Source organism: Neomonachus schauinslandi, chromosome 5, assembly GCF_002201575.2.
Source record: "Neomonachus schauinslandi chromosome 5, ASM220157v2, whole genome shotgun sequence".
Lineage (NCBI taxonomy): Eukaryota > Metazoa > Chordata > Mammalia > Carnivora > Phocidae > Neomonachus > Neomonachus schauinslandi.
In genome coordinates, this window is record NC_058407.1 from 76,949,402 (window position 1) to 76,974,466 (window position 25,065).

At 38.7% G+C, this 25,065-nt stretch overlaps 1 protein-coding gene across 1 annotated transcript in view; it reads left to right on the forward strand.

Moving 5' to 3' along the window:
- The window catches only part of OVCH1 (ovochymase 1), a 75,574-nt gene that overhangs the window by 13,681 nt on the left and 36,828 nt on the right, over positions 1–25,065 (forward strand). The window contains exons 9-21 of the mRNA XM_044915211.1: positions 1,134–1,192; positions 1,947–2,080; positions 3,250–3,390; positions 3,494–3,624; positions 4,366–4,459; positions 5,469–5,597; positions 7,093–7,171; positions 8,200–8,400; positions 13,840–13,912; positions 14,338–14,533; positions 17,632–17,783; positions 24,440–24,596; positions 24,913–25,008. Coding sequence (XP_044771146.1) covers positions 1,134–1,192; positions 1,947–2,080; positions 3,250–3,390; positions 3,494–3,624; positions 4,366–4,459; positions 5,469–5,597; positions 7,093–7,171; positions 8,200–8,400; positions 13,840–13,912; positions 14,338–14,533; positions 17,632–17,783; positions 24,440–24,596; positions 24,913–25,008 — 1,642 coding nt within the window. The remainder of the gene's footprint in view (positions 1–1,133; positions 1,193–1,946; positions 2,081–3,249; positions 3,391–3,493; positions 3,625–4,365; positions 4,460–5,468; positions 5,598–7,092; positions 7,172–8,199; positions 8,401–13,839; positions 13,913–14,337; positions 14,534–17,631; positions 17,784–24,439; positions 24,597–24,912; positions 25,009–25,065) is intronic.

The following is a 25,065-nucleotide window of genomic DNA, read 5'->3' on the forward strand; positions in this document are numbered from 1 at the left end:
TAAAAATCTTCTCTGAGAATCTGAATCAAAGACTAATACTTATGCAGGTCTGTTGTCCAAAATGTCCACCACCAGTATAGTCTGAAACACCTCAAGCAGAAAAATTAAGTAGCATGCCGTTGATAGTGCTCCTAGGTGACTGACCAAAGATAATTTCTTTCTGGAAGAATTGTTTCCATCTAAGTCTAACAGAACTGTAAGACTCCATTGTAAGATCCTTCTGATTTTTAGAATGTTCAAATGTGGGGAAAAAATGTGCTTTAGAAATGTAATAAGATACGGAGTCAATTTGCATACTTAGTGATTTCCCCATTATGCTAAGCAGCCTTGAGAATGGTAGGATTAATTCCAGATGGAGTTAATTAAAGGTAAGGTAGAAACAGATTATGTGAAGAAGGAACAAGGAGTTAGTTTCTCCAAGCTTATCTTTATTCTGCTAGGCGGTACCTAAATTCTCTGACATGGCAGATACACGACACTCAGGTGGTCTCCCTCCTTCCAGGCCCATGAAAAACCTTGCATTTCTTAGGACCTAGAACAGTGCCTGGCATATAATAATGCTCCGTAAATATTTGAATGGGTAAATCTATGCTTAATTTTGGTCCCCCTTTCTCACTTAGCTTGACTAGACCTCAGAATCCTTTCTAACACAGCAGTCACTAACAATAAATCAGGTGATTTGAAATCTGTTTCCTGTCTCTGAGGTAGAGGTTTTGAAGTAGAAAATTGGATGAACAGGAGAAATTACTTGCCTTTGAAGCCATAAAACCCAAAGTGTATTTCCTACTATGTGTGAGGTGTGATGAGTCTTTTAATATCACAACAGTTTTCTTATTTGGAGGAGGGGGAGTACTTTCTCCCTGCTCACTTCAGAGGGGTATAATGAATCTCAAGAACGATGATAGGTGTGGAGTGCCTTCTCAGTTGAAGTGCCTAAAAAAAAGGGGGAGCTTTATAATCTAGACAGCATATTGCTTTCTAAATTGAAGTGCTTAAAGAGTGATTTTTAATAATATTTTAGGCAGCCTTTTTTTTTACATCAATGTTCAAGATGATGGACTTGAAAAAGCAAAGCAGGGAGTTTCTGGTTAGGGAGGAGATATTTAGTAAGAATTATTGCGTTTGGTCTTTAGAAACTGGGCATTAAGAAGTTGATAACTCCTGCGGTCCTAAACAGTATTCTTCGAGGGCAGTGAGACTGTTAACAGGTCTAAGGTGGTTGATAAAGACTGTCAGTTTTAGAAGTTTGTTCTGACGTGTTAGATTCCAGGCACGATTGCTTTGCACTCAGATGAATGTGAGACATGAAAGACGCTAAGGATTTATGGTCTGCTGGGCTTCCTTTTCTTTAATAATATGAATTCATGAAGGGAAATAAAGGTAGAGGATTATGTGTTAAATCATGTAAGACTACTTTCAGGATGTTTAGACATGTTTCTAAAGATGTTAATAAAAGGTCACAGCTGACCTTACCAGGAGTTAGAGAGATGACATGGCAACCGCAGGGACCGTGACCCAGGCTGACCTTGAAGGATGTGACTGGTTAGAGTTAACATGTGCAGCATAGTCAATCCATAATTCATGATCCATAATTCAACTTCTGGGTGCGCATTATGAATTTTCAATTAGACTATTAACTCAGAACAAAGAGATGAATCTTAGGTTTTTCAATGTATAGATCAAAATTCTAGCATTTTATAACTGAATGAAAGTTAAAGGGTGGTTTCTGGTGATTCTCTAATTAACCCCTTTATTTGTTGGATAAATGCCGGCAATTTGAGCATAAACAAATTATTCTCACATAAGGATTTCCATTGCCCTTTATCTTCTAATAGCCTTTAAAATTTTGTTATTGGTGAGTTATGAGCTAAAGCCCAGATACTAGATCTTATTTGTCACACTTGACTGTGCCATTTATTATGCTTTCTCCACCCTCCCCTATCTAGCTTATGTATGTGGAGAATAATGGTACCAGAAGATAAAATTATCCTGATAAAATTTACAAGCTTAGACATACCAAATCAAGTTGGATGTGACCATGACTATATATCTTTACAATCAAGCAATGGAGTGCTTATTAGTACGTATGTTACATTTATTTTTACTTGTCATGTTAGAGTATCTAAACAACGAAAGATGTGCAGAGGGACCTGAAGTTAGATTTCTGCCCCTAGGACATCTTCTGTACTGTCCCTTTCTGGAAGGGGTTAGGTGCGTGTGGTAGGAGAGGAACCGATGACCGGCATATTGACTGAGCTTTCTCTATTCCCTTCTCAAGTTCAATAACATTGATCTCATGACTATCCGAAACTTCCTTTCAAGGCAATATCTACTTTTTTGTTTTTTTTTAATCACAAAAGTGGGTGCATGTTTGCCAAATTTGGTAAAGACAGATGAGTGAATGGAAGAAAATGTAAACTGTTAGTAATCCTGCCACCTAGAGATAAGTGCTGTTACCATTTTGAGATGCTGTGTATTCATTTATATGTATTAACTGTACACACTGAATTTCACATTGTTTTATAATGTTCTTTTCTCTCATGACAGTAGATCCTTTCAGGTCATTTATGGAATACCTCTTATAAACTGTAAGCATAATTAATAACTTTAACTGAAACGTGTTAAGCATCTTGATAGTCTCTAGAGCCGATATAGACCTTGGTCTCCAGCACAGGCCAGTGGTAAGGAAAATTATTTCTTCACAAATTGACAAGATGCTATAGATAAGGTATTGTGCTAAGGGTCATAATATTCGTTGACTAAATGATTTCACACTTCAGGCCTGCTATTTACCTAGTAACCATTCTTTCAACCAATCGTTTGTTAAGAATCAACTACATGTCAGATACTATATCAAGCCCTACATATATAGAGAGTAAAAACAGTCTCTGCTCTAATGAAATTGCAGTTCAATGAGTTAACTAAAGGTGTACCATAAAGTGGGAAATGACATAGTATAGGAAATGAACTGTGGTGGTTCAGAAAAGGTACTCTTATCTCAGTGGGTATTTGGGAAGTTTATGAGAACTGGACTTTGAGTGGGGCCCTGAAGGATGAGTAGAATTTAGGCATGGGAGATTGAGCTTGAGAAAGCAAATGGAATATAAAACCATTGACACAGAGAGTGTGGGAAAATTAACCACTAAATAGTTCGGTGTGTTGAGAGCAGAGTTCCCGGAAGATAATATTAGGAAAACACATATAAATTTCTGCCATTTTAATGCTATTTCAATCTCTTTGCCTTTTAAGGTAAGGTCTGTGGAGGTCTGTTGCCCTCATCATTGCTGACAGAGACCAATGAGGCCACAGTTACATGCGTTTCTAGGACAGGAAACAGTGGCAACAGCTTTGAGCTGACCTTTACTGCTGTATGGAAGAACTCAGGAGCAGGTACCTCAAATAGCTAATTCCCTGACGTTTTTATTGGAGATGGGGGTAAGGAAGAGGGAATGCCTCTGGCCCTTCACTTTGGCGTTCCCTGACACGTCCCCAGGTTCAGGCTATGGGAGTGTGGCTGCACCAGTGGAAGGAGGGACAATTCACTCTGTCGATTATCCTGACTTGTATCCCACGAATGTAAGGTGTCATTGCTTCAGTCATTCTCCAGAGAAACCCATTATAAAGGTAAGCAACTATGGAAGCTCTATACACTTCGAGAGCTTAGCTGTGTTGGTTAGGCAGAACTCACTTCATTCGGACTAGGAAACAGCCACTATGGCTAGGAGCTTCTGTTTGCCATATATATATGGCTCTATGTATGGATCTATATATGTTGTTGGAAACGTTTCAGTAGTTGAAGAGAGAATGCACTGAAAAGTATGCCCCCCTTCTCTAATTCCCATCCTGCCTCCTAGTGGCGAACACTGGTTAAGTATCTCAAGTATCCCTAGAGAGAGATTCTGAGCCCTTACAAACATGCATATATTTATATTGCTTAGCAGTGCTTTTTCTACTCATATCCCAAAAATCTTTCCAAATGAGTCCACAGAGCTCTTTTTAACAACTGCACAAAATTATGTTGTGTGATATTCCATAATTTCTGAAGCCAGTTCCCTATTAACAGACATTTAGTGGGTTTCCAGTCTTTGTCCATACCAACAATGCTAGTACGTTCCTGTGTCAGTGTTTTTGGGCACATATGGAGGTACATAATTCCCAGAGGTGGGCTTTGTGTCAAAGGGTTTGTACATTTTAACCTCCTAGTTATTGCCAAATTGCTCTCCAAAGAGGCTGCAATGACTTACACTTCTATCAGTGGAATAGGAGGGGGTAACTGAGGACCTTTTCATGTGCAGAGGGAAGCTTTTAAAGTTTATCTCTTCTGTTCCTTGACCACTTTTCTGGTTATGTTCCCAATTTGTACAGTTGGAATTTGAGGACTTTATCACTGAATTTAGCCAAAACTGTGTTTATGACGCTGTTGTGATTTATGGTGATCCTGAAGAGGAGCACGAGTTAGGTGGGTAATGTTCCATCTAAAAAGCACGAGAGTGGTTGCAACACTGATTGGCCTCCTTGGGTGCCACAAAGTCAAATGGGAACAGGGATTTCTTATTCTGGAAGCTCATGTGTCAGAAAACCTTAGCTTTAACCCATGAGCCAACAATGGATTCACCAGTAAGGTTTTTTAACAGAAACATGCAAAATGCAGAGAATGTTTCAGAATATTTGGAAGGTGAACTTTTCCCACAGTAACACTGAGTACATTTTTGGCAGTTATTGAAGGTAATTTTTTTAACTCCTTTCTGTGTAAATCTCTTCAATTGCTGATATTTTTATGTCCAAGAAAAGTAACTAAAGGAAGTAACCGAAGCTATAATTTCTGCTTGAGTCTTAAAAGTTCATTTTTGGAACCAAAACTTCAAATATACTTTCATTTCTGACCTACCAGTGTACTGAGTCTAAAAAATGTTCCCTTCTCATTGTGCAGCCATTTACTTGATGCCTACTATCTGTCCCTTAGCTAAGTGTTGGTGTGGGTCAGAGAGCAGGAATATAGGTGGTTTGGGAATGTTTGTTTGGATATTCAAGGCAGGTGAGTGAAGGCACAGTCCCCTCATCCAGCAGAACGGGACCTGTATAGGGTGGGCTTTGGGTGCAGCAGATCACAGGTGTTACTTATTCACATAAAGCGCAGCCATGTTCTGTTTGGAAAGAGGAATACCAAGTTTGGGATTTTAACTTGCCTCTTCTCATTGTGTACATTAATCAATTGAAGTTTCTATACATACTAAAAATCAGATGTTTTACCCTATCTATAGAGTGTTCTTCTGTGAGATAAAATTAGAATACATAGTTATCTTGAAACTAGTGTTCAATTCCCACATGAAATGGAAAGGTGTGCCTAAAACCAAAGTTGAAGAAAACCAGAATTGCTGGGAAAAAATTAATCAGATAATGTTTTACCCCTGTTTTGATTTTTTTTTTAAATTATAACTGTAAATCAAACTTCCCTAAAACTTTGACAGATAAGCTTTGTGGAATCTTGAACCCTACTCCAGTATTCAGTTCTAATTACATGCTGGTGATTCATTTTAAAAGTGATGGTGAAAATACCTTCCAGGGCTTCAAGGCTAGATTCACCTTTGTGCTCTCAGGTGAGTATAAGTGCTTGCACAGTAGTGATTTTTGCTTGTGAAAACAGTTGTACAGAAGATCGCTTAGCAATGTGTACCTAAAATTAGGGTGCTTGAATCACCTTGGTGGCAAAGTAAAAATACAGTTTCCTGTGCCCACCCCTGAAGATTTAGATTCTATAGATTGTGATAGGGCCCAGGAATCTGTGCTTTCCCAAGAACCTCAGATGAAGCCAAGAAACTACATCCACTAAATGATCAAAAGAGACTCTAAGCTCCTAATATGAAAAGTAGATAATTTAGATGAAAGAATGGAATTCAGAAATGAGATCGACTAGTTCTGTTTGGGGATGTTTCAGGGTTTTGAAGGACTAATAGTTTTCCAGTCATTCTAGAAAACAAAGCAGCATTTACCTAGACATAAAGGAATATAATCTGCAAAGACCCTACTGTGGAAGAGAATGGGTGATGTACAAAAAGCTGCAAATAATTCGACATTGTTCAAGTTTTGGAGAGAATGATAGAAAAGGCAAGAGTTAGATCATGATGGATTCAGGGCATTCAATGTTAGATATTAGCTAACATTTATTGATTACTTGCTCTCTACCAGGTATCAACTAAACATTTCTCGTGCATTATGACCTTTATTCCTCCTTACAAACGTAAGAGGTTTATACATTGCTCTCCTTTTCACAGATGAGGGACAAGAGGTTCAGAGAAGTTGAGTAGCCTTTCTCAAAGATGCATAGCTGCCAAGAGGTGGAGCCAGAATTCAAACCTTGGTAGTAATATGGAAGACGGAGATTAGGTGTAAATTTACATGCCAGGAGACTAGTGAAGAAGTCATTGTAAGAATTTATTCTAGATCTATTCCCTGATTAGATATATTGTGGCAAAGGTAATATATGAAGGAGAAACATTCCAGCATGATTTTTAGGATTCTAGCTTTAGAGGAAAGATGGATGGTAGAGCCACTAAATGATACAGAGAAGCATAACAAGACCATGTTCACTGTTGAAATCAATTGGTTCCATTTGAGACAAGTGGATTTTTATGAGCTTGTGGGAGATCCAGATGCAGAAAGCTAGCAGTCCTAGCTCTAGAATTCAGAAAAATAGACTTAGATTGAAGAGAGAAATGTGGAAGTCATATGTAAGCAAATGAATAGTAATAGGGTTATAAATGTACCTTGTGGAATATCTTTCAGCTGAAGGATAGGATCTTGAAAAAAAAAGTCTGAAATTGAGAGGAGATGGCCATAGATGTATCAAGAAGATCAAGAGAGTGATTTCATGAAGCCAAGGAAGGAAGAAATGCTTAAGAGTCAGATACAAGAGGAATGTTAAGAAATATATAATAAATCACATGTATGGGATCTGGCATTTAGCACTGGAAAGGTAGTATTAGTGAAATCAACATGAGAGTGGTTTTATGATTGACTCCAGGGTAAGCAAGTAGGGTCAACGGGTATGGACTACTTTAAATATTTTCAATTGAAAAAATCTTTCCTCTATAGACTCTTTAAACCAAGTTGGATCAACATCACCCCCCAAAATCAATCCCGTATCTTCTGCAAAAGCTATTCCATATGATGAGTTGATGGTCATGTGGTTACTATGTGTTTAATCTTTCTTCTTTGGAAAGCCTCATTTTACATTGCTATAATTCCTCAGTGAAGAAGAATGAATTTTAGGTCCATGAAACTTCCAGAATCTTGTTTGGGTTTGAATATAGAATCATAAATAGAGGGAAGATGAAATAAGCTTTATGATTGGAAGAAAGGGGTACAGAGAGCAATCCTTTGTCCTCATCTATTCCTGTGCAAACTTAATATTTAAAATACTTCCCTAGACTCTGTATTTAATATGATTATGCATTTTTGGGCAAAGGGAGAAAACAAAAGTTTTTGTTTTATTTCATTTTAGCACACTCTGGCAAATTTTAACTTGTAATCCGAAGTATCTGGTCAAAAATTATGATCTTTCATTGTTCTATATGCATGTATTGAATATGGTCTAGTTGATGGGCTATAATAGAAAGTAGTACAGGGAGCTGTAATAGGAGAGAATGTCTGCCTCTTATGGGTAAGTCAGAGGAGGCTCCACGAAGAAAGAGCACTTGAGCTAAGTCCAGCAGTATTACAGACAAGAGACAGGCATTTGGATGTCTGAGTGCATTTGGCATGTTTGAGGACTAAATGGTTTCATACCATGAGAGTGAGGGAAGAAAGATATATAATGAAGAACCTTGCATGCTCTGTTAACTAACAAAAATTTCCTACTAGAATATAAGTTCCATGAGGGCCAAGATTTTTGTCTGTTCTGTTGACTGATCACCAATATCTAGAACACCAATATCTAGAACAGTGCCTGGCAATACAAAGCACTAAAATATTTATTAAATGCATGACTAAATATTATTCTGTACACCAATAACTAAAAACCCAATTGCTTAGCAGAGTCACCTAGGCAAGCTTTTAAAATCCAGTTCCTCAGATGTGGGGTCTTGGGAGTTGACATTTTTATAAAGCTCATCTGGTATTTCTGAATTACTTCTGTTGGCTATTGCAAGCCATTGGAGGGAGGTGTTTGTTCTTCATTATTTCAGTTGGATGGGTCATTAGTTTCATCTTCTTTGCTGTAGGCATCTGTGGCATCCCTCCATTTAGTCTCCAGTGGCTTTCCAGAAGAATTGTAGAGGGTGAAGAAGCCTGCCCCCACTGCTGGCCATGGCAGGTGGGTGTGAAGTTTCTAGGTAGTCACCAGTGTGGAGGGGCCATCCTCAACCCCACTTGGATTCTGACTGCAGCCCACTGTGTGCAATCGTGAGTGAAACTGATGATATTTTAATAATGTAGTTCATACATGTATTTATAGACCGTGCCTAGGATATAAGTATAATTGTCTAACTACTAAAGTCATCTGGACTAATTTTAAAGCAGGAATCTTTCGGTGATTTTCTACATAGCAATCTAGCCTCTATTTAAACAATGTCAGCGTGGAAAATGTTAATCAAACCTTGAAATTGCTCATCCCATTTATGGCAATCTCTGATTATTATGTTGATCACAAGTCTGCTTCTCTGTAGCAGAAAGCTATTGTTCTAAATTTACTGGAGTTCCAGAACACAAGAACTAAGTCTGTTTCTTCTTTCACATACAGTGCTTCGTATACCTGAAGACCTCTCTCACATTGTCCTTTAATTTCATCTTTAAGCTAAGTGCTCACCGTTATATTGTTTGTCAGTAATTCCAGATGCCTCACCATGCAGTGCAACTTCCCCTGGATTGATTTAGTGTTGTCTTTCTTAAAGTGTGGTTCACAACCGTGGAGAGCACAGTAGGATAATCTACCACCTTGGTCAGTGGACTACTAGTGAACTAAAATTTTGGTTAACTTTTTCAATGTTTTCAAATTATGAATTATGCCATGATATAAAAAAATGTACATAATATATGTAGTCTAAAGAATAGTTAATGTACATATGTATCCCTGCCATTCAGTTTAGGAAGAATCTTTACACTTAAGACCCTTTTAGTGCCCCTACCAAGAGGTACACACTATGCTAAATTTTGTATTTATGATGCCTTTCCTTTTTTTTATTTTAACATCTGTGAATCCCTAAAACAAGCATATTGTTTGATGTTGCTTGGTTTTGATAATGTAAAAGAATTGTAGTTTATATTTTTTGTGTCTTGCTCTTATCCTCATGTTATATAGATAAGCCATGTGACTGTGTGTAACTGTAATTAATTCGTTTTCAGTCCAGACTACCTAAGTCAGTCACCTGTTGGTGAGTTCTGGATGCTGGTATTTTTTTTTTTTTAACTCCTCAGATGATTCCAAAGTACAGCCATGATCAAGAACCACTTCCTGTCTATCTGACTCCAACTGGACCACTGCTGTGCTTGCTCACAGTGGACCAGCCCCGTTCTTCAAACACACTATACTTGCTCCTGTCTCCAGATGTTGTTGTGGTTGCTGTTTTCTTTGCCAGTCAGGATAGCATATTACATTTAGTCAGCATGTCACATAAGGCTCCTCTTGGCTCTGAGTATCACAGACTTGCCTTGTTTTTGATGATCTTCCCAGTTTTGAGGAGTACTCATCTGTTATTTTGTAGAAGGTCCCTCAATTGGAGTTTGTCTGATATTTCCTCATGGTTTTACTGGGATTATGGTTTTGGAGGAGGAAAACCGTATCGGTAATATGCCATTCTTATTATATCATTTTAAGGTTATGTATTATCAACATGACTTATCACTGATGATGTTAACCTTGAGTACTGGCTGAGGTGGTATTTGCCGAATGTCTCCATCATAAAGTTACATTTTCCTTCTTTCCACCCTTACCCTTTGGAAGCAAGTCACTTAGTGTGGATGACACTTGAGACGTTGGGTATAAGCTCCACCTCCTGAGTGGAGAGTATTTATGTAAATTGTTGGAAATTTTTCTGTATGGAAGATGTCTCTTCTCTATTTGTTAAATAATTTGTTTATATCAGCATGGACTCGGGCATATTTATTTTAAAATACTACATAATACTACATAAAATACTAACATTCTGTTGCTCAAATTGTTCCAGGTTTGACCAGTGTCCGTTCTTTCAGTGTCTTCTGTGTGTGTCCATTTGTGACACTAAAGAATGATCCAGGTTTATCTTATATCTTCTCTGCTCAGTCCTGGAATCAGTCATTTCTCCAATGAGCCCTGGTTTATTTTATTGGAGAATGGTATGAGAAATTAAGATCTCAGTGGCCGGTGTACTAGTTGGTCCTAGGGTGTTATTGTACTAGGTCCTCTCAGCAGACAGAACTAGAAAATATAGCCATGCACATGAATCCATTTTATAAACCTTCTTTCTGTATCTACATTAAGCTAAACATGAGTTCGTGTGGTTGTTTCCAACTCAGTCTAATACCATATCATTCACTCTAGGCCTTCCCTCCCTTGGAGATGCCCACTTTATAGTAATTCTATCAGAATTCATTTTTATGTATCATGGAAAAGAAGCCTCAATAGTAGCTGATTAATTAGTAAAAAAATAATGTATTGGAGAAGACAAATATTAATATTGAAGCTTGAGGCACAGAAGTTTTGGCAGATTCCCTTGTCAAATAGAATCATCTATTCTTATCATAAGGTGGATATTCAACTTGATGAGTCAGTTGAGATTATTAAATACAATCAGCCGTAAATGTTTGTGAACTATTTAAGTTGACCACAAAAGGAATTTGTATGCAATTTCATCAGTGATTTCTTGATTTCTTAAAAAAAAAAAAAAAAGATTTTTATGGGGTGCCCGGGTGGCTCAGTCAGTCTTTGGCTCAGGTCATGATCTCAGGGTCCTGAGATAGAGCTCCGCATTGGGCTCCCTGCTCAGTGGGGAGTCTGCTTCTCCCTCTCCCTCTGCCTCTCCCCCTGCTTGTACTCCCTCACTCTCTCTGTCAAATAAATAAAAAGCTTAAAAAAAATTTTTATAAAAGTAATGCTTGCGGGAATAGGCAGTTAAGAAAGTTATCAAGAAAAATCTAAACTGTCTCCATTTCATGAATCCATTCCTCCTCTTTAGAAGCGATCAATACTAAGAATGTCTTAATTATCAGATTTTCCACTAACATTTAAGCACACAGGCATATAGTTTATAGTATTTTTATATACCACATATATTTTTTAATGATTTTTTTTGCACAAGACATTGTGCTTTCTATTTACAGTGATATGGCAAATGTCTTTGGGACTAATTTTTTAACTCTTCTTTGTAGTTGCCTAACTTCTTTCACCAAAAGAAATGTCTTTTTGAAGCCTTTCCTTGCAGTGTATGGCTCTTTACACCAGAAGTGTTTGATAGGTCGGAGTAACAAAAGCAGGATGTTCCACTCATGCCCTGCCTTTGTGGGAACTCTGCAACTGCTTCCTTCATGGATTTGTTTATCCCGGCCTCTTCTTCATCGACCTGGTAGACATCAGGGCTCCATCCTCCATTGAAAGGGGCTTCCGCGTATCCAAATCCATTGATAAGGGAAGTTCGCCACGTGGGATAAGCCAGCTGGGGAGACATGCAAGGTCTGGGAGCTGAGTTAGACCTCATTTTTGCTGAAGGTCACTAGGTGCCAGGCTATCTGACCTCGTTGGGTAGCACTCCAAAGACATAAAGGATAACCAACAGCAACATCGTACCACCTCCCATGACTTGCCTGGGACTGGTCGCTCTTAATATTTGTTCTCAAACTTTAGCATATACCAGAATCACCTGGAAGTTTTCTGAATCTGTAAGTCTGACATGGGGCCTGAGGATTTTGTGTTTGTAATCAGTTCCCAGGTAATGTTTTCCCAAATTTAGGGAAAACTGGTGTTGTTCTTTTGCTGTTCCACACTGGTCTTTGTGCTCATTTGGGATTTTTAACTCCCTTCAGAGGACTAAATTCACTTTGCAGTTATACGTTGGAATCTTTGTCTCAAACCTAATTTTTTTCCATGTCAGCTACTTTTTTCCTATAGTTCAGCAGTGATCCTTTCTTCTCCCAAAGCAGAAGTGTCCCATGTTGGATGTCCCATTGTTGGATGGGGGGATAAAACCCTAAGGTTATAAGAAATGAAACTTGGTTGCAAGCAAGGGGCCAGATAGGATGGAGAAAACTACCACTTGCTACTTTGAGCTATCATCCCATTATTGGAAAAACTCGGGCTTTGTTGCCTCATAACATGTGTGTTGCTCTGTCATATGCTTTTTACACAGTGCTCTCTACCAAATTAAAGGATATTTGATGACTGTGCACCTATAATTTCACTAGAAGTTGTGATCTGCATTATCAACTATACCATGATTTTTGTTATTTCAATTTATTGTGCACACCATCCTCTATATAAAGGAGTAGAGTGGCTTTAAGAAATAAGTTTCTTTACTACCAAGTAATAATTTAGAGGGTGACTTTGAAAATAAAGTTTAATCCTTCTGTTAGGGTGCATGGCAGGTAATAACAGCAATAATGGCTACCATTACGGAGTCATTACCATCTGCAAGGTACTTGCCAAGTACTTTACCTGAGTAGGCTCCCTTAATAAAGGCATATTGAAACACATGAATAAGTCAGACTCCTCATGCAAGGAATTGAAATGAGCATGTTTATGACTAAAGAGAAGAAGCCTACATGTATTAAGAAACTTCTATGAATAAAGTGCACTGAAAAATAATTTCAGTAACTTTATCTTTTCTAAGGAAACAGGTTTGAAAAATTAAAGAATCTCCAAGCTGAGGTCACAGAGTATCTCTGACAATTGAGGGACTCTTTCCTCAGATATTTCTTCAGCTGGAAATCTTGATGTGGTAGATTAATGGATGTTGATTTCAGGGTTTTTTTTTTTAAACATCCATTTGAAGTACATCAAAAGTGTGCAAATCTCAGGTTTATAGTTAGAAGAATTTGCACACAGGGAGCACCCCTGGAACCAGTGCCCACATCACGAAACGAAATACTGCCAACACCCAGCAGCCTCCTTATGCCTCTTGCAATCATCAGCACCCCCCACTTCCAAAGTAACACCATGGGTGAGTTTTACCTGTTTTGTTAACTGATACATTTTTTTTTTAACTTCTGTTCCATTAATTATGGTGGTTTGATAAAAGATAACAACTTGAGATGTATCCCTGTAAGATAATGTTTGGATACTTTGAACAGTAAAACAGGCCAGAAGCTACCTCATTTTGAATGTAGGGTTTTTTTCATATATTCTTTTTTTTAAGATTTTATTTATTTGAGAGAAGGAGAGAGAGAGAGGGCATGAGTTGGTGGAGGAGAGCGAGAAGGATAAGAAATCTCCCCACTGAGTGAGGAGCCCAATGTGGGGCTCAATCCCAGGACCCTGAGATCATAACTTGAACTGAAGTTGGATGCTTAACTGACTGAGCCACCCAGGCACCCCTTTTTTTTCGTGTGTTCTTAACATCACTGTGAAATTAAAGTAAGCTGTACTTTCTTTTTTCCTTCTCAACTTAAAACTAGCCTTTGGTGATATTTGGTAGGGGCTCCAAAGACATTTTATGGCCAAAAGAAGGTGGCAGGATACATAACTAAGAACTCTTCAGGTAGCTCAGGAGGTGTGTACCTTCCCAGCAAGTAGATCACACAAAGGTACCGACAGGGGAGTGGGTAAGACATCTGGCTCAGCTAAACTCAGTGCCTGTTGGTAGAGCCACATGGGGTTAGATCAAATGGTGAAAAATGTCTCTTCATGTCAAACTTTTGTCCTTGTTCTTTCTCCAGGAAAAATAATCCTCTCTTCTGGACCATTGTTGCTGGGGACCATGACAGAACCCTGAAGGAACCAACAGAGCAGGTGAGAAATGTTTCTAAGGACAATTCTGCTGGTGTTCTAAGTGTTATCATGTGCCGGGGAATGCCTTTAGCTAAAATATATAATTAAGTATTCATCTTCTAGTGCCCCTTTACACTAACTATTTATACCAACATTTAAAGATACAATCTGAGATCACAGTTTAATCAGAGCATTAAGGGAGGTAGGTCAGGATGTGCCAATTCAGGTCTGTGTACACAGGTGCACTAACCTGGTTTCTCCAGAACTGCCAGTCCTCAGAGAGTGGTTCATGGCCTCCTGAAAATTATCAACAGAGATTGCCCTTTTAAATTCAGTACAGAGTCTGAATTTCTCATGTATGGAAATGTAGAGATTTAAGGTTTATTTTGGAAGTAGTTTGACTCATTGACGCGATCTCATAATTGGCTGGCTTGCCACTGATACAGGTGAGGAGGGTAAAACGCATGGTGGTGCACGAAGACTTCGATAGACGGAGCTCTGACTCGGACATCGCCCTGATACAGCTGAGCTCTCCTCTGAAGTTCAACTCCGTCGTGAGGCCGGTGTGTCTCCCGCAAAGCACGGAGCCGCTCCTGTCCTGGGAGATCTGTGCTGTGACTGGATTGGAAAGCATTAGTGAAGGTAAACGTTTTTGCTTTTGCCCACACATCACGGCCAGTTGTTAATTTTGCAAATTTGGCACGGAGATGATATCCAGCGGTATCTGCTTTAGCCCTTCTTCCTTCTGAAAGCTAGAACCCATGTTTGATTTAGTTGTAAGTGATCAGCCTATAATTAGGGTGACTAATTATAGGTAGGTTAGATCTGGGAAGGGCCAAGTCATAAGTCTTGTCGTCTTTGCAAGCCATATGTTCTCTGTCTCGACTATTCAGCTCTGCCATTATAGTGCAAATCAGCCACAGACCTACGAATGTAACAGAAGGGATTGTGTTCCAGTAGTTTATTTATGAAATTTAAATTTCATATATTGTTCATGTGTCAAAAAATATTCTTTTGGATTAAAAAAAAAAAACATTTAAAAGTGTACAGACCAGGGGCGCCTGGCTGGCTCAGTCAGTTAAACGTCTGCCTTCGGCTCAGGTCATGATCTCAGGGTCCTGGGGTCGAGCCCCTCATCGGGCTCTCTGCTCAGCGGGAAGCCTGCTTCTCCCTCCCCTCTGCCACTCCCCCTGCTTGTGCGCGCTCTCTCTCTCTCTCTCTCTGTCAAATAAATAAAATTAAAAAAAAAATAAAGTGTACAAACCAAACGAGTTCCCAGATTGTACTAAATAAGTCCAGGGATGGCACAGAGCTGGCCCACTGGTTGTGGTTTGCTGACCCCTGGCCTAGGTGGTAGAGTTCTTAGAGCCATAGCAACATACTGACAGATCTGAATGGGTTCATGTTTGCGTTTTGCCTCTTTTCCCTGTATAAGATCATTTTCTCTCATGTCTTCCTTCTGTTTCTGTGTTCTTTATTTGGAATCTGCGAGCTTGGGGAGAGGAGAATTTATCTTTGACTGTGTACAGTGTACACGATCATAGCTTCCTGTATGACCTGTGGCCGAATTGCATTTCTTTTTTTTATTTTATTTATTTGTTTGACAGAGAGAGAGAGCGAGAGCAGGAACACAAGCAGGGGGAGTGGGAGAGGGAGAAGCAAACTCCCCGCCGAGCAGGAAGCCCGATGCGGGACTCGAAGCAGGACTCGATCCCACGACTCCAGGATCATGACCTGAGCCAAAGGCAGACGCTTTATGACTGAGCCACCCAGGCACCCCAAACTGCATTTTCCTAAAATCTGCACAACACCATATGAGGAGATTTTATTATCCCCATGTTGTAAATGAGGACATTATGGCTCAAAGATTTAAGTAACTTGCCAAGATCCCATAACTAATAAATATCAAAGCTAGGATTTAGAATTAGCCTGGTTCTGCTGATAATCTTCGAATGGCTTTTTTTTTTTTTTTTTTTTTTAACGTTTAGAATAAAATCTGAACTGTTAGTCTGGCTTGGAAAACTCTATGTGATTTGGCCTCCACTTACGTCTCCAAATTCTTTTCCTCCCTTTGTCCCCTTCAGGCATTGTGGTCTTCTTTCTTTCTCTTAAACACAAGATCTGTTCTGCTTTCTGAAGCTTGGAACACATTTGCTCTTCTCGCAGCTGCCTCTTCCTCATTCTGTTCGCAGCTTAAACAGCATTCCCTCTTCCATCACTTTGCTGCTTCAGGACTGCCCTTCCATCACTCTCTGCATGACCCAGTTTTATCATCTCCTCACGCACAAATGTACTTGACATGCTCCAGGGTGCCTGGGTGGCGCAGTTGATGAAGCGGCTGACTCTTGGTTTTGGCTCAGGTCATGATCTCAGGGTCCTGGGATCGAGCCCCATATTGAGCTCTGCACTCGGTGGGGAGTCTGCTTGAGATTCTCTCTCTCTATCGCTCTGCCCTGCCACCCCCACTCACACACTCTTGCTCACACACTCTCTCAAATAAATACATTTTAAAAATCTTTAAAAAAGAAAAAACATCATTCTCCAGGTCTCATGCATTAAAGCGGAAACCTCGTGGCAGCAGGTCTCTAATTCACCACTCTGCCCCAGAGCTACAGGTTTACCTGGCATAGAATAAACACTCAGCACATATTTTCTTACTGGCTTCCAAGCCCTTGAATAAATGTACCCATTCTCTGATACCCTCAATCACCACCTCCATGACCACCAGACAACGGAGAGGCGGTTACAGTCTTATGAAAGACGAATTCATTCTTCCAATCCGAGAGAAAATGAATTCTCAATTTTAAGACATGGTAAAGAATGGGGGTGGAGATGGTCCCTAAAAAGAGGATTTTAAATACCTTAAATGTATTTATGTATTAGATGGGTACATTAAAACGAGCACAAACTTTAGAGTCCGATCTCAGCTTAATGGCTAGTTCTGTCCCATGGGTGCTGTGAGATCAGATTTTGGGAGCTCTGACTTTTTCGTGAGTGAGTTCTGTGTGATCATGTATGCGAGCAACCCACCTCACGATGTTGTATTATTGGGTTGGAGTCATATGAAAGTACTATATAAATGTAAGGTAATTTCTAGTACTAATCTTAGCTTTTTTTTTTAATTAGGCAGGAATCCAAAATGATAGAATAAGTTGTGCAGAATACATGTTAACATGGGCCTGCCTGAGGGTCAGTTATGAGTGTTTTAGTGCTCATTGTTAGCCTTACAGCCTTCACTGTTAGTCCTTGTAAATTGGAGTTGAGATTAGTCTCAGTGACGATTAAGGAAAAAGGAATATGATTTTGGTTTATATTAGGAAATCATATAAACATGTCACATTTATAATATATTTTATTTATAAATATACTATGTAAAAACATATAATCACATAAATCCTGTACAATACCAATTCATATCTTGCTGAATTTTTCTTTCTGAATTCTCATGTAGCAATATTTGAAACACTAAATTTTGAATAAAAAATAAGCTAGAAAAAAAATGTTTCTGGTGTTGTTCTCCTGACAATGTATTCCTTTATGAAGATGCCACACTTGAAAATGAAGACATCCCGTATGAGACACTTACATTGTTTGGTTCAGTATTCCACATCAGCTCAGGCAAACCTGAGTGAAGGCAAATATAGTAGTGCAGAGCAAGTCTGAACTTAAATATGTTTTTTCACATAATTTGTTATTTACTTCATTATGAAGCTGTCTTTCTGGATCTGTTTCTTCAGCAGATGGCGGCTTAACAAGGCGCTTCCAGCAGATTCGGGTGTCCATGTTAGAAAGCGAGGGGAGCGAACGTACTTACTCCTCTCACCCAGGAGGGCTCACGGAGAAGATGATGTGTGCTGGCTTTGCAGACTCTGGAGGGAAAGATTTCTGTCAGGTGAGAAGACTCTGATTTTGCAGAGGAAGATCCAAGGTCGTCATCTGCTGGAGATTCTCCTTAGACAGGAGGAGACACTCAGAGGCACGGGTAACCTGGTAGCCCCACAGCACGCCCTTCCTGGAAGGCCAGTGGGACAACAGGAAGAGTGAATGCCTTACTCCAAACCCACTGAGAGGGCGGGAGCAGCCTAGGGGCAGAAGAGCAGGTGGGGACTAGGAGCCCATGAGCACATAGGGCCTCAGAGAGAGGCAAGGTTTTGGGAAAAGAGGAACAAGCAAAGAAGGATTCTAAGTAGGTGTATCCTACTGATGACTTAAGGTTTTTATTGTTTTAAAATTAATATTAATCTCCTATGTGCTCACATTTAATTTTCTACCACAGATTAAAATAAAATAATCATGAAAAAAATGAGAAACTTTGAAAAACTGGTTTGCATATGCAGTGGAAAACAAATCCCAAAACAGTAGTTTAATTTCAGATATTTAGAGGCAAAGTGGTATAGTTATATTCACGTGTCAGTTGGACAAATGTGCTATTAACAAGTTCAAATCAGCCAAGAGGAAGACAATGTGGACGAATGGATCGTAAAACACCAGCTTTCATATGCACGAAGCCAAGTGAGGAATGTGACCTTAGATAGACAACCAAAAAGGGTCTCTGATGCTCTGTAACCCTCTTTCAATAGTTAGTTTGGATTTGAGGCAGCCTACTGATGGAAACGTTTGGGTCTTGGGGGCAGATATACTTCTCGGAGTTTATCATTTCATACCGGTCTGGAATACAGAGGGAAGAAAGGATGAATCAAGTCTGTGCTGCTTTTTGATCGTTTTTCACTTAATCAAGAAATAAGAACCCATGGGAGAAAACTGGGTGTTAATCTAGGTAGAAGTCCTTCCATGTGAACATGTGAGGAGAGAAGGAGGGAGGTCCCCTCTTAACACTGAGTATCCGTTTATGGTGGTTAAACCCTTTCCTGGTGTCAAGCACTACTCAAATTCTGTTTTCTTTATTTGAATTTGCATTCCCCAGAAGCTGACCTTGAGACAAAGATTCAAGTACAATGGTCTGCTTAGGAAGTGCAGACATCACTGGTAGGGAAGTCAGGAGGGTGGTCTAGGGAAGGGAAGGCAGGAAATGCGAGATGTGCTATGAAGTCAGCTACCACAGTCAGGGGACTGAGCTGAATCTGGCAGCAATGCAAAATATATGCAACGTTTTTGTCCCATCCCAGGGGTGAGGGAGCTGGGATATTTATATACTACTTCCCCAAAGTCATGGTTTGAGGGCTACTGGAGGGGAGGGGTCTGTTGGTCCCTTTGCACTTTCCACTCTTCTGGTGTGCCTCGTGGATGGGGTGGAGGAGGGGAAGAGCCCTCAGGCACAGAGCCAGGATGTGGCCTGGAAGACTTGAGGAATCTAGGAAGGGCGCTCACACCATCTGCTAAAGGACATAAATGCTATACTATAAATATCAAATAGAAAAGTGCTCTGAATTAATGTGGTCATTCCTCCCCTTTTGAGGGATGGTTTTTCTCTCTGCTTCGAATCAAGGAAATCACAAATGGCTCTGTTGTCTCTGTCATGTTTGACAGCATCTGACATTAAGGGAACACCTTACTGTGTATGAAGAGAGCAGAGGAGAATTAAGGAAGGAATTAGGTCCATGACAGAGGTGTGATCTTGGTGGGCATTTATTTCAGCTACATCCCTTGCAGCATGACCAAATTGAAGTCACAAGGTGACTTCAGAAACTTTGATGAAGTGGACTCTAGTATTTCTATCCGGTAGTTGATTTTTACCCTCCTTTGTGTGCTCAGAAGTAATGGACCTGCTAATGTAATTTCTCACCCAGGAAGGTGAAGTAGAATGTTGGAATGAAGAGATGGAGTTTCAGAGATGCAGTACAGAATCCTATGCTGCTTTGCTCACAACACATCCTAGATTGTTTTTAAAATGTCAAATTCTTTGACCTACAGGGTGATCTCTGTCTTCCCAGAGTAGTGTATGTCCTGTTCGTGCTGACTTTTGCAATCTATTTCATACTTCTCTTGCTTATATATTTCAGCCACAATGATTATTTTCTGACCATACAAGTCACTACATCCTGCCTAATTTGGGGCCTTAGCCCAGATATCAATTCTGCATAAAATGTTATTCCTCCTGGCTTTAGAAAACCCAGCTCCTTCTCATCTTTCATGTATCAGATCAAGTGTTATTGAAACTACATACACTTACAGAAGCATGTAGGCACACACAACTACCTCCCTTTATTCTCTGCTTTTCGCTCTAAATATTTTCTTTAGAGCTATTATCACCATCTAATTTGTTTATACTTTGTCTTGCTCAAAATGCCTAGCTCACAGTAGGCACTGAATAATTCTTTAAAAATAAATAGGTACCGGGCGCCTGGGTGGCTCAGTTGGTTAGGCGACTGCCTTCGGCTCAGGTCATGATCCTGGAGTCCCAGGATCGAGTCCCACATCGGGCTCCCTGCTCAGCAGGGAATCTGCTTCTCCCTCTGACCCTCCTCCCTCTCATGCTCTCTGTCTCTCATTCTCTCTCTCGCAAATAAATAAAATCTTAAAAAAAAAAAAAATAAATAATAAATAAATAAATAGGTACCATTTGCTTATTGACTACTTACCACATGCTAGGCCCTGTGATAGACCCTGACAATAGTAGATGAATTAGGCTTTTTCTGAATCATGAAATGTTTGTAATTGCAAGAAAAATTCTTTATTTGGTACGTGTTCATACTGAATGAATAAGTTATTTAAAGAAAAAAACAAACCTGACTTGACACATCAGACCACTTACAAACTGGAAAGAGGTCTTAAAGTATAACCTTATTTCATATGGGAAAAAAAAAAATAGGCCCAGAGAAAATGTTAATTGTTCTACATTACAGACAAGGGAATCTATCTCCCTATTCCCACTTCAGGATTTCTTCTGTAAAATTCTTCATATAAAATAAACAGCCACATCAAATATATTATAAGCTCAGTTTATTTTATCAGAAGACAAAGGATTTAGTTTGATTCTAAGTACATTTCTGTCAAAGAAAAAAGGGGCTGATTGAAAATCAGAAAGACTACTTTAAAAGGCAAATCCTATGCTTTAAGGCTTTTTTTTTAACAGGCTTATTGAGCTATAATTGACCTATAACATTGTGTAAGTTTCAGATGTACAGTGTAATGATTTGGTGCACTTGTATATTGTGAAATGCTTACCACAGTATAGTCAACACCTCCATCACCTCATATAATTACCATTTCTTTCTTGTGCTAAGAGCACTTAAGATTACTTTCTTAGCAACTTTTAAATATCTAATATAGTATTGTTGACCATAGTAACTATGTTGTACATTAGATCCCCAGAATTGTCCACGTTATAACTGGAAATTTGTACCTTTTGACCAAGATCTCCCCCATTTTCCCCACCCTCCCCCAGCCTCTGATAACTATCCTTCTACTCTGTTTCTTTGAGTTCAGCTTTTTTAGATTCCATGAATAAGTGATATCATACAATATTTGTCTTTTGCTGTCTGACTTTTCACTTAGCACAATGTCCTCAAGACCATCCATGTTGTCGCAAATGGAAGGATTCTTTTTATTCTCATGGCTGAGTAATATATATTCACCGTATTTTTTATCCATGCATCCCGTGGCAGAAAAAATAGGTTGTTTTCATATCTCTGCTATAGTGAATAAAGCTGCAATGTATGGGAGTGCAGATACCTCTTTGATAACCTGTTTTTATTCCCTTTGGGTATATACCCAGAATTGGATCAAATAGTAGTCAATTTTTAATTTTTTAAGGAACGTTTATTTTATTTTCCATAGTGATGCACCAATTTACATTCCTACCAACAGTGCAAAAGGGTTCCCCTTTTTCCACATTCCTTGCCAACATTTTTTATGTCTTTCTGATACCTATTCTAACAAGTGTGAAGTGGTATCTCGTTATAGTTTTGATTTGTATTTCCCTGATGATCAGTGAAGTTGAGCATCTTTTCATGTACCTGTTACCCATCTGTATGTCTTCTTTGGAAAAATATCTATTCAGATCCTCTGCCCATTTTTTAGGTTGCATCATTTTTGTTATCGATTTGTATGAGTTGTTTATATATTTTGGATATTAACCCTTTATCAGATATGTGGTTTGCAAACATTTTCTCCCATCCCATAGCTTGCCTTTCCATTTTGCTGATTGTTTCTTATGATGTGTAGAAGCATTTTAGTTTCATGTAGTTCCGCTTAATTGATTCTTTTGTTGCTTGTGCTTTTGGTTTCATATCCCTCCTCCCCAAAAAAATTGTTGCCAAGACCAATCAATGTCAAGGAGCTTTTTCCCTGTTTTCTTTTTTACCCCCCTGTGTTTTCTTCTAGGAGTTCTACAGTTTGTAGCCTTATATTTAAACCTTTAATCCGTTTCAAGTTAATTTTTTTTGTGTTATGAAATAGGGTTCAATTCCATTCTTCTGCTTATGGTTGTCCAGTTTTCCCAACATCATTTGTTGAAGAGATTATCCTTTCCCCATTGAGTATTCTTTGCTCCTTTGTCAAATATTAGTTGACTGTATATGTGAGGGTTTTTCTGGGCTCATGATTCTAGCCCTGTTGTCTGTGTGTCTGTTTTTATGCCAGTACCATGCTGTGTTGACTATTATAGATTTGTAACATATTTTGAAATCAGGAAATGTGATGCCTCCAGCTTTGTTCTTTCTCAGGATTGCTTTGGCTATTTAGGGTCTTTGGGGGGCCCTTATGAATTTCAGGACTGTTTTTCCTATTTCTTTTTTTTTTTTTAATTTTATTTATTTATTTGACAGAGAGAGACACAGCGAGAGAGGGAATACAAGCAGGGGGAGTGGGAGAGGGAGAAGCAGGCTTCCCGCAGAGCAGGGAGCCCGATGCGGGGCTCGATCCCAGGACCTGGAATCATGACCTGAGCCGAAGGCAGACGCTTAACGACTGAGCCACCCAGGCGCCCCTGTTTTTCCTATTTCTATGAAAAATGCAATTGGAATTTTGAAATGGACTGCATTGAATCTATAGGTGGCTTTGTGGATTATGGACACAATATTGATTCTTCTGATCTGTGAACATGGGATTATGTTTTCCATTTGTGTCTTCATCAATTTCTTTCATCAAAGTCTTACAGTTTTTAGTGTAGAGATCATTCACCTTTTTGGTTAACTTTATTCCTAAGTATTTTATTTTTTGGTGCTTTTGTATATAGGATTGTTTTCTTTATTTTTTATTCTTTTTTTCAAGTTTTTATCTAAATTCCAGTTAACCTACAGTGTGATATTAGTATCAGGTGTAAAATTTAGTGATTCAGTACTTACATACAACACCTGTGCTCATCACAAATGCCTTCCTTAATCCTGTTTATTTCTTTTTCATATATTTTTTTGTTAGTGTATAGAGACACAACTGGTTTCTGTATGTTTGCTTTGTATCCTGAAACTTAACAGTACTCATTGATTAGTTCTAATAGCTTATTTGTTTTGTTTTTAGTTCTAACAGTTTTTTTGATGGAGTCTTTAGGATTTTCTTAGACCATATCATCTACAAGTAAAGACAGTTTTATTTCTCCCTTCTTGATTTACTACTCCTTCTTTCTTTTTATTTCTTTTTCTTGCCTGATTGCCCTGGTTAAGACTTCCAATACTATATTGAATAGGAATGGTGAGAGTGGGCACCCTTGTTTTGTTTCTGATCTTACCGGAAAAGCTTTCAACTTGTCACTTTTGAGTATGATGTTAGCTATGGGTTTGTTAGATATGACCTTTCTTATGTTGAGATATGTTCTGTCTATATCCAATTTGTTAAGCGTTTTTATCATGAAAGGATGCTGCACTTTGTCAAATACATTTACTATTCAGATAATATGATTTTTAAACTTTCATTCCATTAGTGTGGTATATCACATTCATTGATCTGTGTATGTTGAACTATCCTTGTATCACTGGAATAAATCCCACTTGATCATAGTGTATGATCCTTTTAATGTGCTGTTGAATTCAGTTTGCTAGTATTTTGTTGAGGATTTTTGCATCTATGTTCATCAGGGATATTGGCCTCTAGTTTTCTTTTCTTGTGGTGTCCTTATTTGGCTTTTGTATCAGGGTAATTCTGACCTTATCTAATGAGTTTTAGAGTGTTCCCTCCTCTTCAGTTTTTGGGAAGAGTTTGAGGAATGAAGTTAATTCTTTAAATGTTTAGTAGAATTCACCAGTGAAGCCATCTGGTCCTGAGCTTTTCTTTATTGAGATGTTTTTGAATAGTGATTCAGTCTCCTTGCTCATATTGGTCTGTTCTGATTTTCTATTTCCTCATGATTTGGTCTTGGCAGTTTGTATGTTTCTAGGAATTTATCTATTTCTTCCAGGTTATCCAATTTTTTGGTGTATAATTATTCATAGTAGTCTAATGATTCTTTGTATTTCTGTGGTATCAGTTGTAATATCTTTGTGATTTTATTTATTTGAGTTTAAGTACTCTAAGGTATATGAATTGACAAAGTATTAATATTTTTAAATTAAAGAAGTGTGTTATGAATAAATTATTGATTATTCCTGTTCCAAAATTGAAAGCAGGAGCTCTGATTAAAGTAAATTTTTAGAACACATTTTCTTGGTCTTTCAGGGAGACTCTGGTGGCTCATTAGTATGTAGACATGAAACTGGTCCCTTTGTCCTGTATGGCATTGCCGGCTGGGGAGCTGGCTGTGCCCAGCCAAGGAAGCCGGGTGTATTTGCCAGGGCGAGTGTCTTCTTGGACTGGATCCAATCCAAAATCAAAGGTAAATATTTTTCAGATATTATTATTCTTAGAGTAGGTTTGCGAGAAGTGAGTGTGGTAGAAATCAGCATTATGAAAGAAAAAAACCATAGAGTAGTATTTCATTTATTTTAGTTTCTAAAACATTAAAAGGCACATTAAAATTCTGTAAGAATATGTTCTCCCTTGGGCAGAGTGGGAGTAAAACTGACTTTTCCTGGGGCTCCTGTAATCCTAGATTTGCATTTTCTTTTGACAAAAGCTGTTTTGGTATAGACTACATTTTGTTTCGAGGTTTTCATCTTTATTTATTTTTAGCATGTTCTCTCCAGGTGCAGGTCCTGCTTCACTTCAGATAAATAATGAAAGCAAAACCTTACCAAGACAACAGTTGCCACCACCCACACCCTCAACAGACAATGCATCTGGACCAGGTAATAGATGTTCATGTTATCCGCTTAATGCAGCTAGTAAGAATTTAGCAAAAAGCA